At 41.6% G+C, this 22,679-nt stretch overlaps 1 protein-coding gene across 1 annotated transcript in view; it reads left to right on the top strand.

Annotated features, from left to right (window-relative positions):
* The window catches only part of ddb1 (damage-specific DNA binding protein 1), a 37,214-nt gene extending 16,216 nt beyond the window's left edge, over positions 1-20,998 (top strand). Inside the window, exons 14-27 of the mRNA XM_053423669.1 lie at positions 388-551; positions 2,488-2,595; positions 4,362-4,569; positions 4,834-4,929; positions 5,618-5,729; positions 6,690-6,813; positions 8,800-8,964; positions 9,509-9,603; positions 12,623-12,793; positions 14,173-14,282; positions 14,960-15,129; positions 18,023-18,125; positions 18,994-19,117; positions 20,310-20,998. Coding sequence (XP_053279644.1) covers positions 388-551; positions 2,488-2,595; positions 4,362-4,569; positions 4,834-4,929; positions 5,618-5,729; positions 6,690-6,813; positions 8,800-8,964; positions 9,509-9,603; positions 12,623-12,793; positions 14,173-14,282; positions 14,960-15,129; positions 18,023-18,125; positions 18,994-19,117; positions 20,310-20,393 — 1,834 coding nt within the window. The 3' untranslated portion in view covers positions 20,394-20,998. The remainder of the gene's footprint in view (positions 1-387; positions 552-2,487; positions 2,596-4,361; positions 4,570-4,833; positions 4,930-5,617; positions 5,730-6,689; positions 6,814-8,799; positions 8,965-9,508; positions 9,604-12,622; positions 12,794-14,172; positions 14,283-14,959; positions 15,130-18,022; positions 18,126-18,993; positions 19,118-20,309) is intronic.
* The last annotated feature ends 1,681 nt before the right edge of the window (positions 20,999-22,679 follow it).

Genomic DNA, 22,679 nt, shown 5'->3' with positions numbered 1-22,679 from the left:
GATTGTCTGATCCAGATTTCACAGAAAACCTCTAACATCCACAGTATTGATGGATGCAGCCATTTGTCCACGAATTGCTCCAGAGAAGAAACATATTGCAGCACTTGAACAGAACAGGCACAGGGAATCTGCTGTTAATCATCATAGCATTTGTCAAGTGGAGCTGTTGTTCAAGAACGAAAGTCACAGCTTCGATTAAATGAGGAAGAAATGAAATTGTGAATTTTCCCCGCAGTCTTGTAGGGAATAGAAATGTCTCCTGGGAACGGTGGGAACTCAATTTGCATCTCGCATGCAGGTGTCGAGCTTTGTTACACACTCTTGTTCACACGATGTGCAGGACAGCTTGCTAATGTTTTTTCTCACGTCCTCGATGCCTGTTCTCAGCACCACGGAGATGGAGCACGAGGTGGCCTGCCTGGACATCACCCCTCTGGGGGAGGCTGGCGCTGAGTCACCGCTGTGCGCCGTGGGTCTCTGGACCGACATCTCAGCCCGTGTGCTCAAACTGCCCTGCTTCACAGCCCTGCACAAGGAAATGCTGGGAGGAGGTGAGAGAAATGAGCAGTAGAGAGCACTGACTCCAGAAAGGGAAAGCTGTTACTGACTTGTAGAGAGAGATAGGTGGAACTAGATAATGTCAGTCCATTTGAAGATTCTTTCGACAACTCAACAGAACACAAACACTATCTCTGCTTCACAGAGGCATGGAAGCCCAGATTCACAACCTGAGAAAGCCAGAAAAGAATCTCACACATTGAGGGTGAAATATTTCAGTTTTTCACAGTTACTCACCCTTCAATACGCCACAGCCTGGAGGGATGAGTGTTACTTTATCTGTGAAAAAAATAACTGAAAATACGAGATTTAAAACGAAAGCAGACAGGAAACAAATTTGAACAATTATCCCCTGTTTGTTATCTGTAAAAGTGGCTCTTATCATCATCAGTCTAAGTCATTTAGATTTGTTGGCCATTACTTAAATAGAAAAGAGAGATAGAAAACTGGGTCACAGAGTAGGTGAGAGACACACATGGACTTGACCAGTTGGCAAAAAGTGAATCCTGTGGCCTAATAACCAAGGAAGATTTCCCCATGTGGTCGCACCTCCACCATTCAGCTACTGGGTTGTGCCAGTAAATGGGCTTAAAAATAAAAATTCTACCTTTAATTTAATCAGTTGCTGTCCAAGCTGTTTCAGGTAAGGTGGAACATTTACAATCGTAATAATTGGACAGATGCTTGAAAAACAGGAGAAATATAAAAATCTATCATTTGGAAAATAATGCAATTGTTTGTTTATATGCAGCCAGACCAGTAATAAAGGAATTTTTCAACAGTTGCCTTTTTGCAGGGAGTTGGATCAATACTGACTTGCAAGCATCAAGCAGGATTTTAGCTTAGCTTCGTTTAGGGGGAATATAAATCTACATCTCAGTCTGAAACTCATCATATTTTGTTTTCTGTTTACCTGCAACTCCTCACAGTCTTTTTATGCTGCTTGAAAAAAAGGATGCATGTAAATAATTGAGCTGCAGGCTGTGCTAGCGGAAGTTTGTTGCCCTTTTGCAGTGGACGGACTGTGCAGCTATTCCCTTAAATTATCCAATAGATAATTTCGAGTGTATGAATGTTGAGCACTAACTAAAATGGATTTTATCTCCAGTTTATAGATGCCAATGACATGTCTCGTTAAGAATCTCACTTTAAAGTAGGTACTTGTTGAGAGCCCAGACACATTGAGAGACCATTTAAACTCAATATTTAAGATTTATGTTTTGGAATATGCAAGAGAGGACTTACTCGGTTAAACTTATGAAAAAGTCAGCTGCCACAGGAGACACTGGAAGTTTCCTAACACGGTGAACTGGCACAGGGAGGACTCTTCCTTTCCAATTAGAAAGCTGAAGAATATCTCCACACTCTCTCTCGCAGTGTCACACTTATTTTTAAAGTGCGTTTGATTGACAGCTACTCGGTGCACAAACTCCGCAAACCCCCTGGAGGAACAGTCTGAAACTTTCAAATCAAGAGCTTCTACATGGTTCTAATTGTTTATCTGGATGCTTTTTCTTAATATAACAGTCATTTGTTTATATTTCACCCCCGTTTGGTTCCATTATATCTGATATTTGATCCACGTTCGCATGGAAACATTTTAAAGTCGTCTCATTTTCAAACAACAGCAGTGCTGAACAGCTGGCAGTTAATCACAGCTCAATGTAGCTTCGATGTAATTATTCTGCAGTGAGAGAAATCCATGTTTGGGAAGTGGAAAAGACAGAAGACTTTGTATTCACCCCGCAGGATTCAAATGTTCATTTTTTTCATAACAAAAAGTTCCCATCCAGTCAGGCCAATAACTATGATTGATTTTTCTGACAGAAACATTGCTGCAGACATTTATCACTTTGCTGTTCATCCACAAACCTGCGACTCCAGTGTACAGGAAAAATAAATCACTCGATTGTGTGTGTGTGTCCTCAGAGATCATCCCTCGTTCAATCCTCATGACCACCTTCGAAGGCAGCTACTACCTCCTCTGTGCCCTGGGAGACGGAGCGCTCTTCTACTTTGGTCTGGACCTGCAGACTGGTAGGTCCTTCACATCACCATCACTGCTTATCAGAGAGCTTCTCAAACTTCTCACACTGGTAAGGGGTCTCAAGGCAGAGCTGTAGGCAGCTGTCTGAGAACATCAGAGTCACAGTCGGCTTTATTGTTTTATTTATTGCTTTATTCTCTCTAAAAAATATAGCTACGCAACAAATCGTTCTCGACAACATAGTACAAAGTCAAAAGGCACAGGGTGGATAGGATGTGAATAGTTCAAAATGGATTGAGATAAAATACTTTGTGGAAACTAATGTATTTCTATAGGATGAGTAAAACAGCAGCAAAGAAATAACAGCATGTAAAATTATTATAAAAAGTGACTGGTGCATGTTTTCATTGAACATTTCCCAACCCAGGGAACATCAACTGGCAGCAATATGTGTCAATGTAAAACCGTGCAGCCTGAAAAAGCTAATTTTACACTTTTGCTGAAAGACATTACTGTCAATCTTTCAGTCAAACTTAAGAATAAACAATGTATTGATTAATAAAACCTCATCCGATGGTTTTAAACATGCTGTGTGCCATGTAAAAGAACATTTTAGACACAATAGAAAAAGGATTTTAGAAGCTGCTGCATAAAGGAGGAGTTCATCGAGTCTGGCTAAATGGCTGTTGGTATTTAAACTAATCAGAAAAAAGCAGATGCAGCCATGTTAATTGCCAGGGTTAAGACTTTAAAAACCTGGGCTTGTGTCTTATACAGAGTGGATGTGGAAGTAAAACAACATCATCAAACACAATATCGGAAACATGACATCAAACTAGTGAGTTTGGTTTATATTGTTTGGTTTGGAGAAAACTCTGAATTTGTCTTCAGGCTTTTCAACTCCCAGAGGTCAGATAATAAACAGTTAAGGGCTCAACTATATTCAGACTGACCACCAGGATGACTGTGTCACATCCCAGTGGGCTGCTGCATTAGTGCAAGGGTGCACTGTCACTGTGCTGACTTTAATTTATCTCTTTTGACTTTTAGATAGAAGCATATATTTGCACTGTCTCTTTTATCCAACATTATCAGGCAATGTCTCTCATAACTTTCTGTTAACTATTCATCACCATATTTGTAGAATAAACCAGACATTAGTCACCATTTGAACTTTACCAATCAGAATATCTGACCTTTTCAAATCAAGACATCATATGAGCTGTACCTGTTCTTCCCGTCACTGTAATCTCACCTAACCTAAGTGATAAGATGTAAGAGTGAAACTCAGCCAAGTTTTCAAATGCACAAAAGCCCAATCAGAGTGCAGCTCGACACTTTGAATAATTATTTATCTGACGAAAGAAAATTGGCAAACTGTCGCAATTGGAATCGTTTGTTATTGAGCCTGAAAATGTCTGAAAGGGTCGATTGATCGTCATAATAGTTGCGGATTAATTTTCCTTCAATCACGGTAAATGGACGAATGATCTCAGCTCTGATTTCCAGGCTGTTAAAGAGAACTCAAATCAGAAGCATTGATAAAGCTGTAATCAAGGTCTTGTTCCTGGCAAACGTTAAGCTCAATAACAGGAAAGACTCACAACAGGGAAACTGTGTTCTTTTACATATTCTTATAATATTGATTTGGTTTGTTCAGCTCATAGTCGTTGTGTGTTTGTGTGTGTGTTAACTTTGGGGCAAAATACTCGGTCTAAAAGTTCTTGGCATATGACTCTTCTGACCCTGATTGGAACGCCCACACTCCAAACTGGATTTTAACTTTTTGTTGCCGTCTCATTTCCTTCGCCCCCAGGTGCTCTGAGCGAGCGCAAGAAGGTCACCCTCGGCACCCAGCCCACAGTGCTCAGGACCTTCAGATCCCTGTCCACCTCCAACGTGTTCGCCTGCTCCGACCGGCCCACCGTCATCTACTCCTCCAACCACAAGCTCGTCTTCTCCAACGTCAACCTGAAGGAGGTCAACTACATGTGCCCACTCAACTCTGAGGGCTACCCTGACAGGTCGGCAGCAGAACAGGTCCCCCTTGTGCATATTAGTCAGTCTCAGTCTCACAGAAAAAAAAATGAAGCTGCACTAAACTTTGCTGTGAGAAGTCTGTGGCCCTGGAAACTCCACTTTCTTTTGTTTTGATCCACCAGCAGAAGCATTTGGTTCCAACGTGTGGATTATAAAATACAAACATCACCCTCTCTTTGTTTTGTTGGGAGTGCTGTGTTTTGTTTCACTGCGTAGATTCATCTTGTTTTATGTTTGTTCTTTTACAGTCTGGCTCTGGCAAACAACAGCACTCTGACCATCGGTACCATCGACGAGATCCAGAAACTCCACATCCGCACTGTTCCCCTCTACGAGTCTCCCAGGTCAGTTCTCTGCTTTGAAAGTGAACTTCACATAAACACTTCACACCCATCATCCAAAAAAATATCCTGTTAGTTCACATTGTGTTAGGGTTCTGTTGAATCTTTATTTTTTGTTGCCCTCTGTTTGTGATCCAATCTACCAAGTGGTAGACAAGACATTTACAGTGTTTCCCAGAGAATTAGATTCTACAAATGGCTGCCTGGGGTTTGGTCATTGCCTAACCTGGTCTATGTTGTGAAATATCTTATTATATGTTATCATGTCCTCTAACGTGATACCAGAGAACTCTCTCTCTCTCTCTCTCTGTGCTTCTCTGCAGAGTTTCTGCGATCATCAATAAAACTGTCTCGCGATTAAAAACACAAACTGCCACAGGTGGTGTAAAGCGATGAGATTTTGACGTGTAGTTCACTGATGGCCGTCCTCTCGAACAGATTCAACAAAAATAAAAGTAAAAAAATGCAAAAATGGTTCAGTGAATATACCTGGACAGCCCACCCAGTGAGGTCAGTGTGGAAATCTGTGCTGAAAACACTGGATTATTGTGTTTTCCAGTCAAAACACAGACAGCAGTCTCTCAGGGAACTGTTTTCTGAGCCCTTTTGCTCTTATCGTGTTTACCAGCATCTTCCCTCAGCTTTTTCTCACTCCTCTTGTTTCTCTCTCCATCTGCGAACATCCCACCAGGCGGATCTGCTACCAGGAGGTTTCCCAGTGCTTTGGAGTTCTGTCCAGCAGGGTGGAGATTCAGGATGTGAGCGGCACCACATCTGCCGTCCGCCCCAGTGCGAGCACTCAGGTACCGTTGCTCCATGTTGTGCTCAGACAGTAAACACCCCAGGGCCTGTTTGTTTTGCACTCATATCTAACCAGGCATGCTGACTGAAAACTTTATTTATAGTATAAGACTGGGGCTTTGTCAGGAAAACAGATGTTAGACACCGAGCAGGTTTAGTGGGTCTGGATTTTATAAACCAGAATTTAATTCACCCTGTTGATAAATAGAAGATTTAATTTGATCGTATTTTGTAAATAAGAGTATTTTATAAAAGAAGAGTATATTTTAATTTAACCCATATTAATGTAAATTAAGTCTTTTAATTTCTTTCTTTCTGTATTTGCCTCATACTTAACCCCCCAAAGTATTATTCATTACAAGAAGGTTTAATTATAATCAAACAATATACAATATCTTTTTTATGTTTGTTTCAGTGTCCCTCCAGAGACACGAAGGTACAATAAATGAAGACAGAGTAGACCCACTTTATAAGTGCTATACCTGCTGGAGCTGCATTTAGCTGTTACCAGTGTTCAAATAAAACTCAAATAACATTAAACAAATTGTTTGATTTGTTTTCAAGAGACACAGTTAATAAAGTTTCAGCCGCCAAGACAGAATAGTCTGACGCACATTTAAGGAAGATTCACGCTTGAGGAGCCAATCAAAAAGTCATTTCAGCCAGATTTGTAGTGACAGCCTGTGGAGTGCTCACTTAGCTTGGCTCGGTGGTGTCCCCTAAGAGACAGGTGTGTACTCTGTGTTTGTATTTACTGCATCAGCAACTCGGCTTTGTAAAGATGACACCTCTCACATGTGATGACCAGAAAAGTGTTTCAGTGTTTTTAAAGTCGGCCGCTAGAGACGGTTCTGACAGCGCTTTCGAACTGACTCAAATCAATTGTGAATGTCCTCTAAAGCCTTTATTAGCTTTCTCTTTATTGGTTCTTTACTTTTTCTCCTGCTCCCACATCCTTCCAGGCTCTCTCCAGCAGCGTGAGCTCCAGCAAGCTCTTCCCCAGCAGCACCTCTCCCCACGAGACCTCCTTTGGTGAAGAGGTGGAGGTCCACAGTCTGCTCGTGGTGGATCAGCACACCTTTGAAGGTGAGACAGCTGGATGTCCATTTTACATTTGATCTCACAAAGCTGGTTCTTTTCATATGGGCCTGCTGATGGTAAAATAATGTGCTCAGTTTGGAGAAAAAAATAGGTCAGTGTAGAAAAGTCTTTCCACAGCCGGGTCCTAACGCTAGTTCATCAAGCTCTCCTACGTTAATATCTGATCTTAAAAATATGTGCACGCTTACATTTATCTGTGTCCTTCCTTAATTTAATCTCATGCTTCATTTAAAGTTATTTTAGCACTTTGTGTTTATAAAGTTGTTAACATTATTCGTTAATTTCTAAAATAAACTCTGACTCCTTATGTAATAATTCAGTGATTAAATGCTTCGGCCATTAAACAGACCACTTCCAGTGCATGTGGCAGCTCTTTGCTCGGTTCTGTTTTGCATTGCAGATTTTGCTGCACCAAGCCCCTTAATTTAAAAAAAAAAAATCCCGCAGTTGCCACACCTGCATAAATTAGGGTATGTTATATGTTAATACTATGTAAATAAGGGACTGGTTCAGCACATTGTGTCCACAGCCGACTCCAGTTCATCAGTGTGCGATCGGATAACCTTCTCGTGTAGATGCAGTTAGATTTTAATCAGTCGCATATGTTTATATTATAATGTGGTTGGTGCAGCTTCTGCTTTTTGAACCAGGGTCATGGTTTCTGGTTGGTATTAAGCTATTTAACGTAAAAAAAAATACTGGATACAGTTACGACACTTGAATCTGTCGGTTATTTCTGAGCAGTTCATTCAGAATTGTCATCTGACGTCTCAGTCACAGGATTTTCACTGATTTCCATTCTTCAGGTGCTTTATGATCAATGTAAGGCTATGTAAATTATGTGTTAATGGATTCATAATTATGTGCATGCCTTGAAGTTAAGGATCATGTGACTTATTACTCTACCTTACCCTGACGTTTACTCTTGCTTAAGCCCGAGTGCCTGGGATAAAAAATGAGTCAAACCAGTGATAATAATGGAAGGTGTCTTTTCTGGACAGATGCAGTAAAATGAAGAGAGTGAAAGAGATAGATAAACACAATGTTGTGTAGACCTAATTAGGCGCCATACAACAAACACACCAAAAACCCTTTTGTCTGTATTCTAAGAATAAGTACAACGTGGATGATTCCAGTTCGTTACATAATGTTTCTGCAGCAGAACGTCTTCCAAGTTAAGAAGCAGTCACAGATGCATAAACAATGATAAACCAACCTCCATGTTGGCTCCATGTTGTATGGAAGATAAAATAAATGCACATTCTCAAATTGTTATGAAAACTTTAGATCGTAAATCTTCCTCACAGGTGACAATCAGAGTCCTGTGCTCCACTCCGATGTGTGATACGCTCTGGAGTTCTTTCACTTTCTTGTGCAATTAGGGTTTTTATCGACATTTCAGGTGTCCTTCGATTTACAGCCTGACAGACAACGTCTGGGGCCTGAAATAATGATCAGTGCAGCCGGCCGTCTGTAATAATTTCATTTCTGGATCAAAACTTTTCAAAAGCCATTTGGATTGTCTCCACGAAACTTTACAATTATTATTCAGACAGCAAAGTGGAGCCATTTAGATATTTTCATTTAATGAGAGAAATATTACGACTTCAGGTAAATGTGATGGCACCCAATTATCTGCTCTGTCAGGTTTTGTGGGTGCATGGGGGGGGAGGATGATATGTCATCATCCTTATACTCTTGTTTTCTACCTCCTAGATGAAGGGGTTCAGATAACATATCTGTGTCTGTGACCACACGTGTTGTTTCATGTTCTGCCAGATTGTGATTTAGCAAGGTCCCCGTGTTCCCAGACTAGCAGACTCCAGCTGTAATAAACCAGAGTCCTCCTTTTAAAACTAAAAGCCGAAGGACAGTCGTGAAAAAATAAGCACCACCTGATTAACAGGGCGATGCATTGTTCTGCTCTCGTATTCAGTTTCCTGAGGGATTTGTGTTTTGTATCTCCATCAGTTCTCCATGCCCATCAGTTCCTGCCCAGCGAGTACGCCCTCAGCATGGTGTCATGCCGTCTGGGAAAAGACCCGTCAGTGTATTTTATCGTCGGCACCGCCATGGTGTACCCAGAGGAGGCCGAGCCCAAGCAGGGACGCATCATCGTCTTCCACTACACCGATGGTCAGTATCCTGGCTTCTCCTTTTGCTCTCTATGTGTTCCCCAAACAAACAAAACCCCAAATGCACTTTCCTTGTCTTGTTCCTCCATCTTGTCCTGTTTGTCCTCTCATCCGGCTCCTTTTACTTTGCTCTCTTTATCCTTCACCTGGTTTCATTTTCTCCTCCCCACTCTCTATCTCCTTTTTTTCCCCCACTCACGGACACTGTGTCCTACCTTGCTCCTGCTTCCTCCCTCACTTAATCATTTTCTTATCACTTCTCATCAGACTTTCCTCCTCTCACCACTCCTGATTCCCCTCATTTCTTTTCATACGGCCCACTCCAGGTATATTGCTTGACTTTAATTTGTCCTCCCATGGTTTTTTGTTCTCAGCTTCTCACTCTGAATGCCTCGCCGTCCTCTTTTTCTCCACATCTCTCTCATAACTGTTGACTAGCACACCATGCACCATTCTCGTAGGTGCAGGTTTAGTTTGGCCCTGAGCGCGTAGCACTCTGAATGTTAACTCTACGCTGACTGACGATGTGCTCTTCTTTCCTGCAGGTAAGCTGCAGACTGTGGCTGAGAAGGAGGTGAAAGGAGCCGTGTATTCTATGGTGGAGTTCAATGGCAAACTGCTGGCCAGCATCAATAGTACAGTAAGTGGTGCATGATGGGGTTTGAGTTCTCAGCGAGGCTTACAAAGCACTTGGCTTTAACTTTACTTAACCGCAGTCATCCTCATATGCAATATGTGGGAACTCCTGCAGAGTAAATGTAGCTTGAATATTAAATTAGCCTCCAGGTGCACTTTGAATTAAGTTCATCTGTCAGATTCTATATTTTACCGCAGACCTCAGTGTCAAAAAGTCATAAAGAATTGTAAGTACAATTTAAAATCTTTCTTCTCAGCCCTTGGGAAGTTCCTGATGTAGTGTGTCTTTAAGTGAAGCTCTCTCGTCGTTTCTTTTCCACTTTCCACCTGAAGAGACCTGGTGTTTCCATTTGTCCTGAGTGGTCAGATCTAAGTTCAGGTCTGAAAGCTCTCACATCTGTCCTCGGATCACTCAGATGAATGGTAACACCAGGGGCCAGGTGGAGGTGAAGAAGGACAGATTGTTTGGTGGTCACAGGAGTGATATCATTAATAAAAGATAACGCACTGAGTGGTAACGTGTTGCTGCTGCGGTTAATGAAGTTAAAGCAAGTGAGAGTGAACATGACACAGAGAAAAAGTGCCTGAATTAAACAAGCAGGAGGCTAAAAGCAAGTTTCTCATTGGAATTGAAGAAGAAACTATTTTTTTGTGAAATTAAAATAGTTTTTCCCTCCCCTCTAATACGAGTGTGTGACTAATTGATAGAAAACGTCACATTTGGCTCTGAGGAGGCCGTGACCAGCATTTCATTCTTTCCCTTTCCTGACATTTTATCGGCCAAATCATTATTACTCATAGTTTGGATTCCGATAATGTCATTTTCACCTGAATCCAGACTTTATATTCCCTCTTTTTCTGTTTCTCTTCCCATTTCTATCAATTTTCTCGACAATTACAGAGTCTGGTCCAGTAGAAATTCTCTCTTAGTTTCATACTCTGATGGGTTTTTTTTCTTCTCATCAGTGAGTCAACCTCCGGATGACTTGTCTGCTTCAACTTTTCCTTTCTTTGATTTCTTAAGAAGCATGTGATCTGCTGAGGAAGAAAACTGCCTCCTCTGTCAATTCAAAGGTCCAATACGTAAATAGATTCATTCTGTATGGATTGCTGTGTGAAATCACTTGACATACAGTTTGAAAGAAACCGCCCCCCCCCCCCCCCCTACTGTCCTGAAATGCTCCGCTCATCCACATCAAGCTATAGATGGATCAAAAGGATTAAACGCTTGAAAAGGCGGCTTTATCTTAATATATCGACAATCAAATAGTCCTGGATTTCCTGTTATTCCGTCAACTCATCACACAGCGTTCACTTCCTGCCACCTCCTTTCTTTAAGGCTCGCCACAGTATAATGTTGAAATAACTTTTGGCTACAAGCAGCAATTTTCTCATATGACATATTTAATTCAAAACATCAGTCACAGAACTCTGTGTTTTATTTTGGTGTCAGTTTCTTTTATTCAAGGAGCTAATTTCTCCACCTAAACTCACCATGAGGCAGCGAAGTTAAACAATCGTTGAGGTCTAATCCATCATGGAGGTGATTTCAATTTCCCCGTTGACAGCCGCCTCAGGAGACCATCATGCAGCTCGGTGCAAAGCCCTGACATTAGTCACTTGTGAAACGACTTCATAATTTACATGTCAGTGAATTCATCGACTGGACACACTGACATTTTCTTGGCTATAAATGTTTAACTTCATCGCTGTTGCTTGTTTAAACTGCTTGAAAGGCTATGGGAACTATTCTGACTTGTATGAAATAACCTGAATACAATGACCTCATCGGGGAAAACGGAGTCGTGTCAGGTAGATTTCATTGGCAGTGGTCCCATGATCCCAAGCCGCTTCATTAGTCATGTAACTCGGTGTTTTGAAGGATGAAGTTACATATTAGGCTTCATATCATGTCACACTCTGTCCCGTATGTCAACCAGGGAGCATCGTGAGTCAGGATTGATCTGGATCGGATTCAAGTCTCTATTTCTTTTACTTTGGGAAGGATATCGATGTTATAATTAAGGCCACAAAATTACCTGATGCGTTCCAGGTCTTTAAATGACTCAGGAGGTTCCGCTTTATCTTCAGCAGCAGGTGCTGATAGTATAAAAAAGGATAAAAGTAAGAAAATGGAGTCACACGTTTCCCTTCAATTCAATTAAATTGCACCAAATTTCACACAATCATAGAGATCAGTTCCATGAATACATATTTAATCAAGATCCATAAATTATTCCCAGGAAAATCAGGGACAGTGTCAAAACACGCACTGTCTTGAAGAAAGTGGAAAAGAAACTCTTGGATCCATCCCAACTTTTAATGTTTAACCACCTTGGTAATTAATTCAAGAACTAAGAATCAAAGATCTGGAGTAGATAAATATGTAATACAGGCAGGATTCTCCCTTTTAAGTATAATATTAAAAAAACCACAACAAACATTTGTTTTGTGCAGCACTGTGCAAAGATTTAGCCCAAAGTGCTTCACATGAAAGGGATTAAGAAGAAGAAATAAAACGGAGTGTGTCAGGCGAACTTTGATTGAAAAAATCAAAGACTAAAAATGTCAAAGCCATATGAAGAAGTGATTTAAAAGTGAAGGACCCATAACATGAAATACCCCATTAAGACGATAGCCCTCTAAAATAAATCAACTGAACTCCATCAGGTCCAGTTTTTGTTTCTTCTGTTTACCTTAAAGCACGTTTAACATTGCTGAGCCCACATGATGGAAACTAATTATATACAGAGTGACCCCCCCCCCCCCCTCTCCTATCATTCATCCACCCTACAACCCTCTCTTTGAAATTATCAAACGGTGCAAAACAGTCAGTGTAATTAGCCGTTAAGTGTTCATGCAGTGTGACGTCCGATAACTGGGATTCTTTAATCAGAGCCTCACGCTCACTGAGGCAGATCATATCCAGAAGTGATGACATTAAAACGCCCGGTGCCCATTCACCCAATTCTGCCAGAGCTAATTGCTCTCGAACCAGTTCTCACCTCGACTGTCTGTTTCAGGTGCGGTTGTACGAGTGGACGGCTGAGAAGGAGCTGAGGACGGAGTGCAACCACTACAACAACATCATGGCCCTGTACCTGAAAACCAAGGGGGATTTCATCCTGGTGGGAGACCTGATGAGGTCCGTCCTGCTGCTGGCGTACAAACCCATGGAGGGAAACTTTGAAGAGGTGAGATGTGGACGAGGCTGGAAACCAACGAATCCCAGAGGTTTAACAAGCTGAGCCTAGTTTTCCGTTTGCTCTCGACAGGAAGGATTTAAAAACACAAACACTTTCTGGAGCCGTTAGTAGCTCGGTTTCCTTTTGGTGTTTTTTTTTTTTATCCCCACTCACACACGTTTCAACTTGTATTTGGTGCGTGCATATTGTTCCTCCCTGTTATACCTGACATATGCTCAACATCTCATCCCTTTGATGAGCCGAGTGTAAAATTGATTTGCAGAGATGAAGCGATTTGATGGGTCCCGCGCACGGCTGAACTCCTGCTGTGCTGCTGCGCTCAAACAAAATAATCAATTTAGATGCAGAACAGGCTTTATGTTCTTCCTTTTTCAAAGGAGACATATTCTGTTCGTATTCAGGTTCATAATTATAATGTTGGTTATGACTTAATAAAAGTTGACATGCTCTAATATTGAGAAAACATATCACTTTCCTCATGCTGGGTGTTACAGCGGCCGGAGCTCCAGTGTTTCCTTTGGGGAAGAGGAGCTCCCTTTACCACAGACTTTGGACTTTTTAACTCTGCAGTTCTTTTACATTCATGAATGTAGTGTACTAGATGACTGCATAAAAATCCATAAGCCTCATTTTTTCCTTTAAAACCTTTAACCATTGAAATTGCCTTATTTATACATTTCAAACCATTATTTTCCGAAAGAGCAGCTATGATGAATATGTATTGCCTCCCTGATGGATCCTTCTCATTCTGACAAACCCACAGATTTTTCTCAACCCATATCTGTATCGGTTCATCTCAGCTCTGTGGGGCGGTGGAGAATCTCTCATAACAGTGTTTTGGTTTTCCAGCCTGCAGCTTTTACTGGTTTAGTTCGTCCACTCTGCTCTCATCAGCGGGTTTTCCTAGACGCCCAGCATGCAGCTGTTTGCAGCAAACTAACTCTGAAAATCTGTTTCATGCTACCTGGCCGGCACCACATGGCAGACTTGTTTAAACGAGTGGCTGCTGAACAGAGCAGATATTTCCCCTTCGGGAGACTGAAAACAGGCCAAAAACCCAGTTTCTTAAAATGCTAATGTAGTTAAATAAAGAACAGGGTGTAAACAAGTTCACTGTTAGAGCTTAACATGGTTGTGATATGTCAGGGTTGTGTTGAAGGGTTTTCTCTGCTTCTCCTGCATAGCTCAAAACACGGTCACAGCTTGAGTTGGGCATTTGGAAAACACATTAATTCATTAGTTAGATGAAAAGATTGATCCCCGTCTCATCAGTGGGGTAAATCCCAGTATGAAGCTGGAGTCAGTAACCAGTAGTTAGTTTAGCTTTGTCCACAAAAACCGACCATGTTTGTTTGTCTGTTTCTCAGATCGCTCGTGACTTCAATCCCAACTGGATGAGCGCAGTCGAGATCCTGGATGATGACAACTTCCTGGGGGCCGAGAACGCCTTCAACCTGTTTGTGTGCCAGAAGGACAGGTGAGCAGAGCCTCTAATCCCAAAGTAAAGAAAAACTGAGGTCATTCAACCTTTCCCATAATCATTATGCTCCCCTGAGCTGCTCCGAGAGAACCGAGAGAACAAAAGGTTTCAAAAATAACCTTCAACGTTTATCCACTCAAATCCACATTGGGTCATTAGGAGGCTCCACTGACTCCCATGATACTTTTATAAGAGCCGCATCTTTGATACTAATGTGATGCAACAACATTGTCCTTGCATTTGTTTTGGAAATCATGAGTCAGCCGGGCTGCATTTTCTCATTGTCGTCACGGCTATCACACGAATGTTGATTTCAAGGAGGAGCTGTGGCCTGAAAGTGAGTGTATTACATTTATGCCACCGCTTATTAAGCGTCTAATACGTCAGGCTGGACCACTCAATGCTTTTGACCTTTAGTTTTGTATCACATCTCTCTTCTTGTTTCTCTCCACTGTTCCTCACCCGTTTATCCATTACCTCTCCGTCATTCCTTGACCTTTACCAACGTCTCTCATATCTGTGGCCCTCTTGTTTTTCTTTATGCCTAATCGATCACCCCCTGCCCCCAACACTTCCTTACCTGACATCTTTTTCTCTTTGTTGTCACACTTCTACCGCCAACATTGTTGTAATTCCTCCCCTTCGTCTCTCCCATATTTTCATCCCAACGCCAGCGCTGCCACCACAGATGAGGAGCGGCAGCACCTGCAGGAGGTGGGGGTCTTCCACCTCGGGGAGTTTGTCAATGTCTTCTGCCACGGCTCACTGGTGCTGCAAAACCTGGGAGAGAGCTCCACGCCCACCCAGGGCTCCGTGCTCTTTGGCACCGTTAACGGCATGATTGGTAGGAGCACGGACAATTTAACACTCACACAAGCATTTCTATACACACAAACACACACACACACAAACACACAGAAGCACAAAATATTGCTGCAGGTGAACACTCGCTGTGTTACAACTCAAACCATGAGCTATTGGATCATTTCGGTAAACATGCTTATTTAGAGCTTCGGGAGAAACTGGGGGACAGTCAGCTTATCTCTATCAAAAGCTGACAACCTCTTGTAGCACCTTAAACGATCGATAATTAACATGTCAGTTTATTTAATAACAACCAAAAAATCGAATAATCTGAATTGTAGGCCTCAAAGTGTCTTAAATATGTTAAAATACAAATTCTTATGTTCAGGTAGGTCTTGATTCTATTATTATTCAGTGTTCTAATGTCTCCATTGTTCTTTATCTGTAATAAAAGTTGAAACAGGCCAAATCTGGAGCTGACAACTTCAGTCTAGTAGGAATTTAAGACTGTGGATACCTACTGTCTCTGTCTGTAGTGAGTCAGATAACGTGGTGTTCTGAGGGGGTTCTCCATCCGGCTCCTTTGCCTTGTATTCAATTATGGGTGGAGGTAATCCTGGGACTCTGATATTCTTAGGTCTGTAAATTCCTTCTTATTGGTCTTCAAAATTCTTAAACTGAACTTGTTGAAACCTAAGTTGAGCTAACTGAGAATCATTCAGTCTTTTTATCTTGTTTTCAAAAACTCTCGCTACTCCTTTAAATTCTTGGTTTTTTCTATTGCCCCTGGATTCTCCCCTCCAGGGCTCCTTCATCCAATTCCATTCAACTCTAATAGCATCGAGCCGCACAGACAGTTTTATTTCCGAGCTTTTTGTTTGGATATATACACCAGTGAGACTTCTGCCTGCAACTTGATTCAGTGAAGATGCTCAGGATTCACCCTGTGCAGCTGCAAAATGTTTGGAATTGAAAAATTACTGCATTGTCCCTGCAGCTCAGGATAATCCACTGACATCTCTGTGAACACTTTTGTTTTACTTGAGGCAGAAAAAGACTTCACAGTGAAAAGAGCAAACCCACCAATCAGTTCCCAGTGACGAAACGGCTTTATAGTCAAAACAAATATATGTATACAATAAAAACTAGTTTAAAAAACTCATGAAAAAGTTAATATTCGTTCATTTAATGCAGGAAAGTAAAGATAAATATGAGAATTAAAATTACATCCACTATCTGACAAATCAATGAATTATAACAGACACAATTCTCATTTCAAGCTTTTCCAATAATCATCTGACAGCAGCACAGAGACGTCAAACCTCTGTCAAAACCATTTATCCTAAACTAATGTTTTCCATTTCCGGGTGAGAGTGAGACATCTCCGTTTTTCACCTCATTACTGTAAACTGGTAACTTAAAGCCTGGCAGTAATGATGGCTGAGATGAAAAACAGGCAGTGTGCATCATTTGGACACAGCAGTAAATTACCCCATGGGCTCGCACAGCACCGACCAGCAGCACATTGCATCACCTCCACGCCCCCCCCCCCCCTGCGATTCTTTAAAAAGTCTCTGAGGGAAGTTTAACAGGAAATGAGAACCACCGTCGCACAGTCCAGTGAAAACTTCCCGCAGTGGCCCTGTAAACCCAAATGGTCTTCGGTGTGTAATGAAGGAAAAATGGCCCGGCTAGTGTTATCGTTTGTTTGATGGTCAGATAGATTAGATGCTTCTCAGGAGAAGCTGTAAAGTCACATGATTATTCTGCCTAAAAGGAAGTTGACAAACTTTTAATAACCCTGTTAGAAGAAGAGGTGAAGTAAACGGAAAAATGTCATCTAAGGTTTAAATTCATTTTACACAAACTCAGAGCTTTTTGTCTTAAATGTTTCAGGTGAAAAGATGGTTTCATATTGTCCTGTGAACAAAATCTATCATGAATCGATTCTGATAAAACTTAGACATATGCATCTTTATTCAGGTAATTGATTCACAAGATACGGGTCATTTATTAAAATAAGTTACGATCATTGACAACTGAAACAATCATTCAAATAATCGATTATTTTGATATAATTTGAAATAATTTATGTATTTTAAAATCAGCTTCTCAAACAATTCCCTGATATGATGAACTCAGGATCGGTCATCTCTGGGATTTTGACTGTTGACTGTGCAAAAACAAGCCAATATGTAAAAGAGAGAATATTGGCAAAAGACATAAAACATCAAATATTGCAAATTAAAGGGTTCTTGTGTAGGATTTAGCGACATCTAGTGGTAAATAACTAAGTGGCACTAATTCTCTGATAATGTGCCATTAACCAGCTGCAGAGGACGAGGACATATGAGATAATATGCGAGATCCAACTTTTGGCGATGGAACCAAACGACTGAATCCATTAATCCAGAAGATCTGTAATAATGAAAATGATCCTGGCAGTTTGTCCCAAAAGTCCAACTCTTGTGCTGCTTCGTGTTTAGTGAAACGAGCTCTGCACTAAAACTCAGTGCAACTCTTTGTGTTGTCAATTTCACTGGATATTATTTCCCCGGAGCGTCGGAGTAATGCACTCACTGTCACGGCCGTTGCCTTTTTAGCGCAGAGGAAAGCACGCTACGCCCTCAAAGCTCTGGGACTCCACCATTATACTGGGAAATCACTCACTAAAATAAAGCAATTTTGAAAGGCTCTGAATAATTAAGTATAAATATAAGGCTACTTTACTCCCGCCATAGTGCCAGCATACAAACATGAAATCTGCATGAGGAGGATTGCAGTCACACTGATGATCTTTTCATTTATTTATCGTGCAGGTTTCCTGAGTTCCACTACTTCCTTCCCTCAAGAAACCAAACGTTTTTATCATATGCTGCACTGTGGCCTGATATAAATGTGTGTGTCTGTGTGTGTCTGTGTGTGTGTGTTAGGTCTGGTGACCTCCCTGTCCGAGGGCTGGTACAGTCTCCTCCTGGACCTGCAGAACCGCCTCAACAAGGTCATCAAGAGCGTGGGCAAGATCGAGCACAGCTTATATCCTTGTCATGCACATGTGGACACTCGCCATCTGTCGCAGGCGACCGGCTCTGACCACTGGGGTCAACTGGTCGCCAGTAAACCAGACCGTAAAGGTGATGGGAGTCACTTTAATTGGCTCAGAAGGAGTTTGATGGAAGTGTCATGTATGAACAGGTTTCTGTGTGTTTACTCTACAGCTTGATCTGATATGATTCTCTACTTTAGAGGTTAAACGTTTAACCAATATCAGTTATGAAAACAAGTGTCCTAAGGATGTAGATCGCCACCTGGTGGCTGGCTGCAGCATAGCTCACAAGTCCTGCCTCCTCCATGTTAGTGGGTGGGACATGGGCCACACTATAGTTTCTGGATAGTGGAACAAATTGGAGACACATTGTCCCTGTTTACTGGACTACTTATAAAGTCAATGTTAAATAGAGTTGTAAAATAATTTCACACGCAATAATCGCAGAAAGTCCGTAATAATATTTTCATGATGGTTTTGATTTCAAACCTGAGAACCAGAATTAATTGGACAACTAGAGATTTGATTGCACTTACAGTCCCAATAAATCAGAGGGGGTTGGTATTAGATATGTTTTATTAAGAGGTTTCAAATATAAACTAACTATTTTTCTATCTAATCTTGTTAAGCTGCAGTTTAAAAACCAGTTTCCATCCGAGCCAGTTCTGTATTTCATCTCACTGTTCTGCTCCATCAGCCGTGTGGTCCTCTGCACTCGGCTGTTTTCATTACACCTCCTTTTCATCACGCTGAATATCAGCCGGCTGCGCCCGAGGTGAGACATTTGATATTGTACCTGAAGATCGACCCTCGGGCGCAGCAGCTGCCTGGTATTGATTTTCCTTGACTGCGCTGCACCTGGAGGTCCTTCCACACCGAGCGGAAGACGGAGCAGGCCACGGGATTCATCGACGGGGATCTGATTGAAAGTTTCCTGGATCTCGGCCGGGCTAAGATGCAGGAGGTCGTGAGCACTCTGCAGGTAGGAGCTCAGGTTCATCCACGTCAGCACCGATTCTGAACCGGATGAAATGTGAATTTAGTCTTTTTTTCTGCACCTTTGATAAGAAGCAATATCCAGACGGAGGCTTTTCAGTATTGTGCGAACACGACAGTGATTCAAACTCCTATTTAACAGGCACTAAAGGCAGCTTACTCAACAGCTCCCACTGCCAGCGTGTTGTTGCCTCCGGTGTCGACCTGTAATGGGCACGAATACGATAGTTGGTTTAATAACAGGGAGGCCCGAGCCAGGTCCAACTGGAGCATCTGGGGAAGAGATGATGTAAAACTGCTGCTTTCATTTGTATTTTTGACTCAAAGCAACATTGGACCGTTTTCATGAGTGGGAACAGGGCACAAGTTTCACGGCAGAACAGGTGGCTCCGCTCTTTGTTTACCTGCCAAAGGAGCTTCTGGCAGGTAAACAATTCATTACACGCGGCTTTGAGTCTGTCTTCACTCACGTTGCTCAAATTGCAATTCAGAAAAGAAAAAAAAATCCCTTTTTAGCTCTGAAACAAAGACAATTCTCTGTTTCCCCGACAGGACCAGATGATAAAAAACTATCAAAAACATTTGAGCCGGTCGTTTGCTGAGAAAATCCCCTTTTCTATTTGAGTTTTGCTATAAAAAAAACAACTCTCTGTACAACAGCAGAAAACAATGAGAAATCTCCATTTCCTGAAGCTCAAGGTTGATGAAAACACGCAAATTGTTTTGTCTGATCAAATCCAAAATTTCAAAGATATAAAATTGACTGTTCCGACGAGAACAAGCAGCAGAATCTCATGTTTGAGAAAATAAGATCGTCCGCTCTGAAGCTGCCTGTTTGGAACGGGCTGTTTGTTTGTTTGCAGCCCAAAAGGCATTTCTGGAATTATTAAATTGATTACAGCGTTTAATGTTACTGCAAATTGGTTTAATCTTTCGAGTGGCTACTTGATTAATCGACTAATCTCAGCTGCTTCACATTAAAACAAAAAAAAATAAGGGTTTTATCTTTAGTTACTTCATTTGCATCACGTTGAGTTGCAGAACATTGATGACATCAATACACTGGAAACCACATTTTAGTGCATGTGCCTGTTTATCCGTCCCTGTGATGTGACTGAAGTGATCTCTGCTGGGCTCGGGCTCGGCAGCGGAGGCTCATGGTTTGGTTTCGATTGCAGATCGATGACGGCAGCGGCATGAAACGTGAGGCCACAGTGGACGAGGTCATTAAGATCGTGGAGGAGCTGACGAGGATCCACTAACGCAACTGCCACCTGGACACCCCCCCCCCATCAGCCCCCCCCAACCCGCTGAGGGAGAGCAGAGTCACGAAAAACAAAGTCTCTGCAAAAAAAAAACGACGTGAAAGAGAGAAAGGATTGTGTTTTTTGCAGATTTGTAAATAATTATAAATAAACAGTATGTGCATGTTCGTCCTTCAGACTTCAATGATAAGTCGACGGCGGAGACCCGGAAGGTTCAGACGAGAGTCTCCAGGCGAAGTGCGTTTAAATCCTGTTCAAACAAACAGAAAGACCAAAGTCGAGACAACGGTCTGAGTGTGTTGGAGTTTGTGTGCGTATGTGTGATTGCGTCTGTGTGGAATAAAGAGGAAGACAAACCCCCCCCTCCCCCCCGAGATTTTCCTCAGTAAAGTCCTCTGGTATATTTGTGACAGTTACTGGCCGGTTAAAGATTTGACGATCCCCCCCCCCCACGGCTTAAATCTGACACCCAAGTTATTGTTGAAGTCTGGAGTGAAACACACGTCTGAGAACCAAATTGAGGAAATTGTAGATTTATAGCTATTTTGTCTGTGTGATGTTTTCTTTGTCTATTCTAATAAAGTTGCTTTAGTACTGGTAAACCCCTGAGTTTCACTTTGTCTCTGTTCCCATCTTTAAAAACCAGTCGCTTCTGCTTTTATTAGACGTTTAATAGTCACTTAATTTGTCTAGTTTTGCTGATTCAGGGATTTATAACATTTTCAGTTAATCTTTCAACAAATATTTATAGACTGCAATAAAAAAAAATTTGCAGCAGATATTCATCTCATAAATCCTGATGAATTTATCGATCTTCTGAATATTTATATTTCAACATCTAAAAGATATTCATAGATCCCAGATGAATCCTACTGACTTTGATGATCCTCTGATTTCCAGCCCAAGTGCCACTGGGTGAGGTTTGTTAGTTACTCAAAAACTACACAACTAACTTCCATGAAATGTTGTGAACGTGTGGGTTATGACCCGAAGAAGAAGCTATTACATTTTGGAGCGTAACTGAATGTGTGTGTGTAGAAGAATTTCACTTTCTTTAAAGAGTTCTGGTGTTTGGCTTCATGAAGATATGTTCTCACCGATAACCTTTAATAGACATTCATGGTCACTAGAGGATGAATTATAATAACTTGAATCGTTCACCTTCTGCCACCATCAGGTTTTAATTCTTTGTCCAATGCTTAAAAACACCCATGGTAATAACTTAAAACCAAGAAGGTGAAGATTATAAATGCTCAATAATGTGAATATTTACTGGGTTTATTGGGGTTTTAAGTTAATTATCTTTGAGCTTTGATCAGACAACGTGAGCAACTTGACAGAAATAAACATTTATCCCCAAAAAAAAGGTTTTGATTTGAATCTTCATTATAACTGAATCTATCAGATCAGGCTCACACTGCCTAACAGGATCAAATCAAATACTAGCTTTGATGTAAAATTCCATTTTGATTCATGCTCCGATTTATAGATCGACACATTTTCTACAGTTATTTATCTTTATAGATAGAATAATGTGACAGAGAGGTTTGCTTCGGGTTTAATCCATTTAACTATTTAAAACAAATCGAGAATTTTAATCACATTCATGAGAGCATAAAAAAAAGAATCCCAGAATAGCCGGGAGACGTGTTCTTCCTCGGGTCCTGCTCCACCTTTTATAAACTGTCATGGAGGTAACAGGTTTAACAGTGTTTCTGCTGAGTGACCATGAAAACACAACCTCCTCCGCCGGGTCTCAACAGATTAGAAGATTCATCGATAATGAATAATCTGCTGCAGCCCTTGTTGGATCTGAACTGCTTCAGGTGCTGTGATTATTAGTGAACATTGAAACTCATCAGCCGGAGGTGTTGTAGCTCTAAATATGAATCCTCTTTACTCAGGCCAGCTGTTTGCATGTAGACACAGATTGAAATCCATTAAATGCATTAAAACGACTCTACAGTCACAGCTGTTGACCTTGTTTGACCTATAAACACAACATCCTGGTCTTTGAGTCGATCCACAGCCCGATGCAGCTCTAATGAATCTCACACATTCACACCAGAGGAGAGGGACTGAGGATGAAGCTCAAAATATCTGTGTCAGTTAATCAGCGTGTGTGCATATTAAACACGCAAGGTTTCCTCCTGGTTTCCTCCTGGTGTCCTCCTGGTGTCCTCCTGGTGTCCTCCTGGTTTCCTCCTGGTTTCCTCCTGCTGTCCTCCTTGTTTCCTCCTGGTGTCCTCCTGGTGTCCTCCTGGTTTCCTCCTGGTTTCCTCC

This window comes from Pleuronectes platessa, chromosome 1 (assembly GCF_947347685.1).
Source record: "Pleuronectes platessa chromosome 1, fPlePla1.1, whole genome shotgun sequence".
NCBI classification, from domain to species: Eukaryota; Metazoa; Chordata; class Actinopteri; order Pleuronectiformes; family Pleuronectidae; genus Pleuronectes; species Pleuronectes platessa.
The sequence above is the reverse complement of the archived record's forward strand: the minus strand, read 5'-3'. Positions and strand labels throughout refer to the sequence as shown.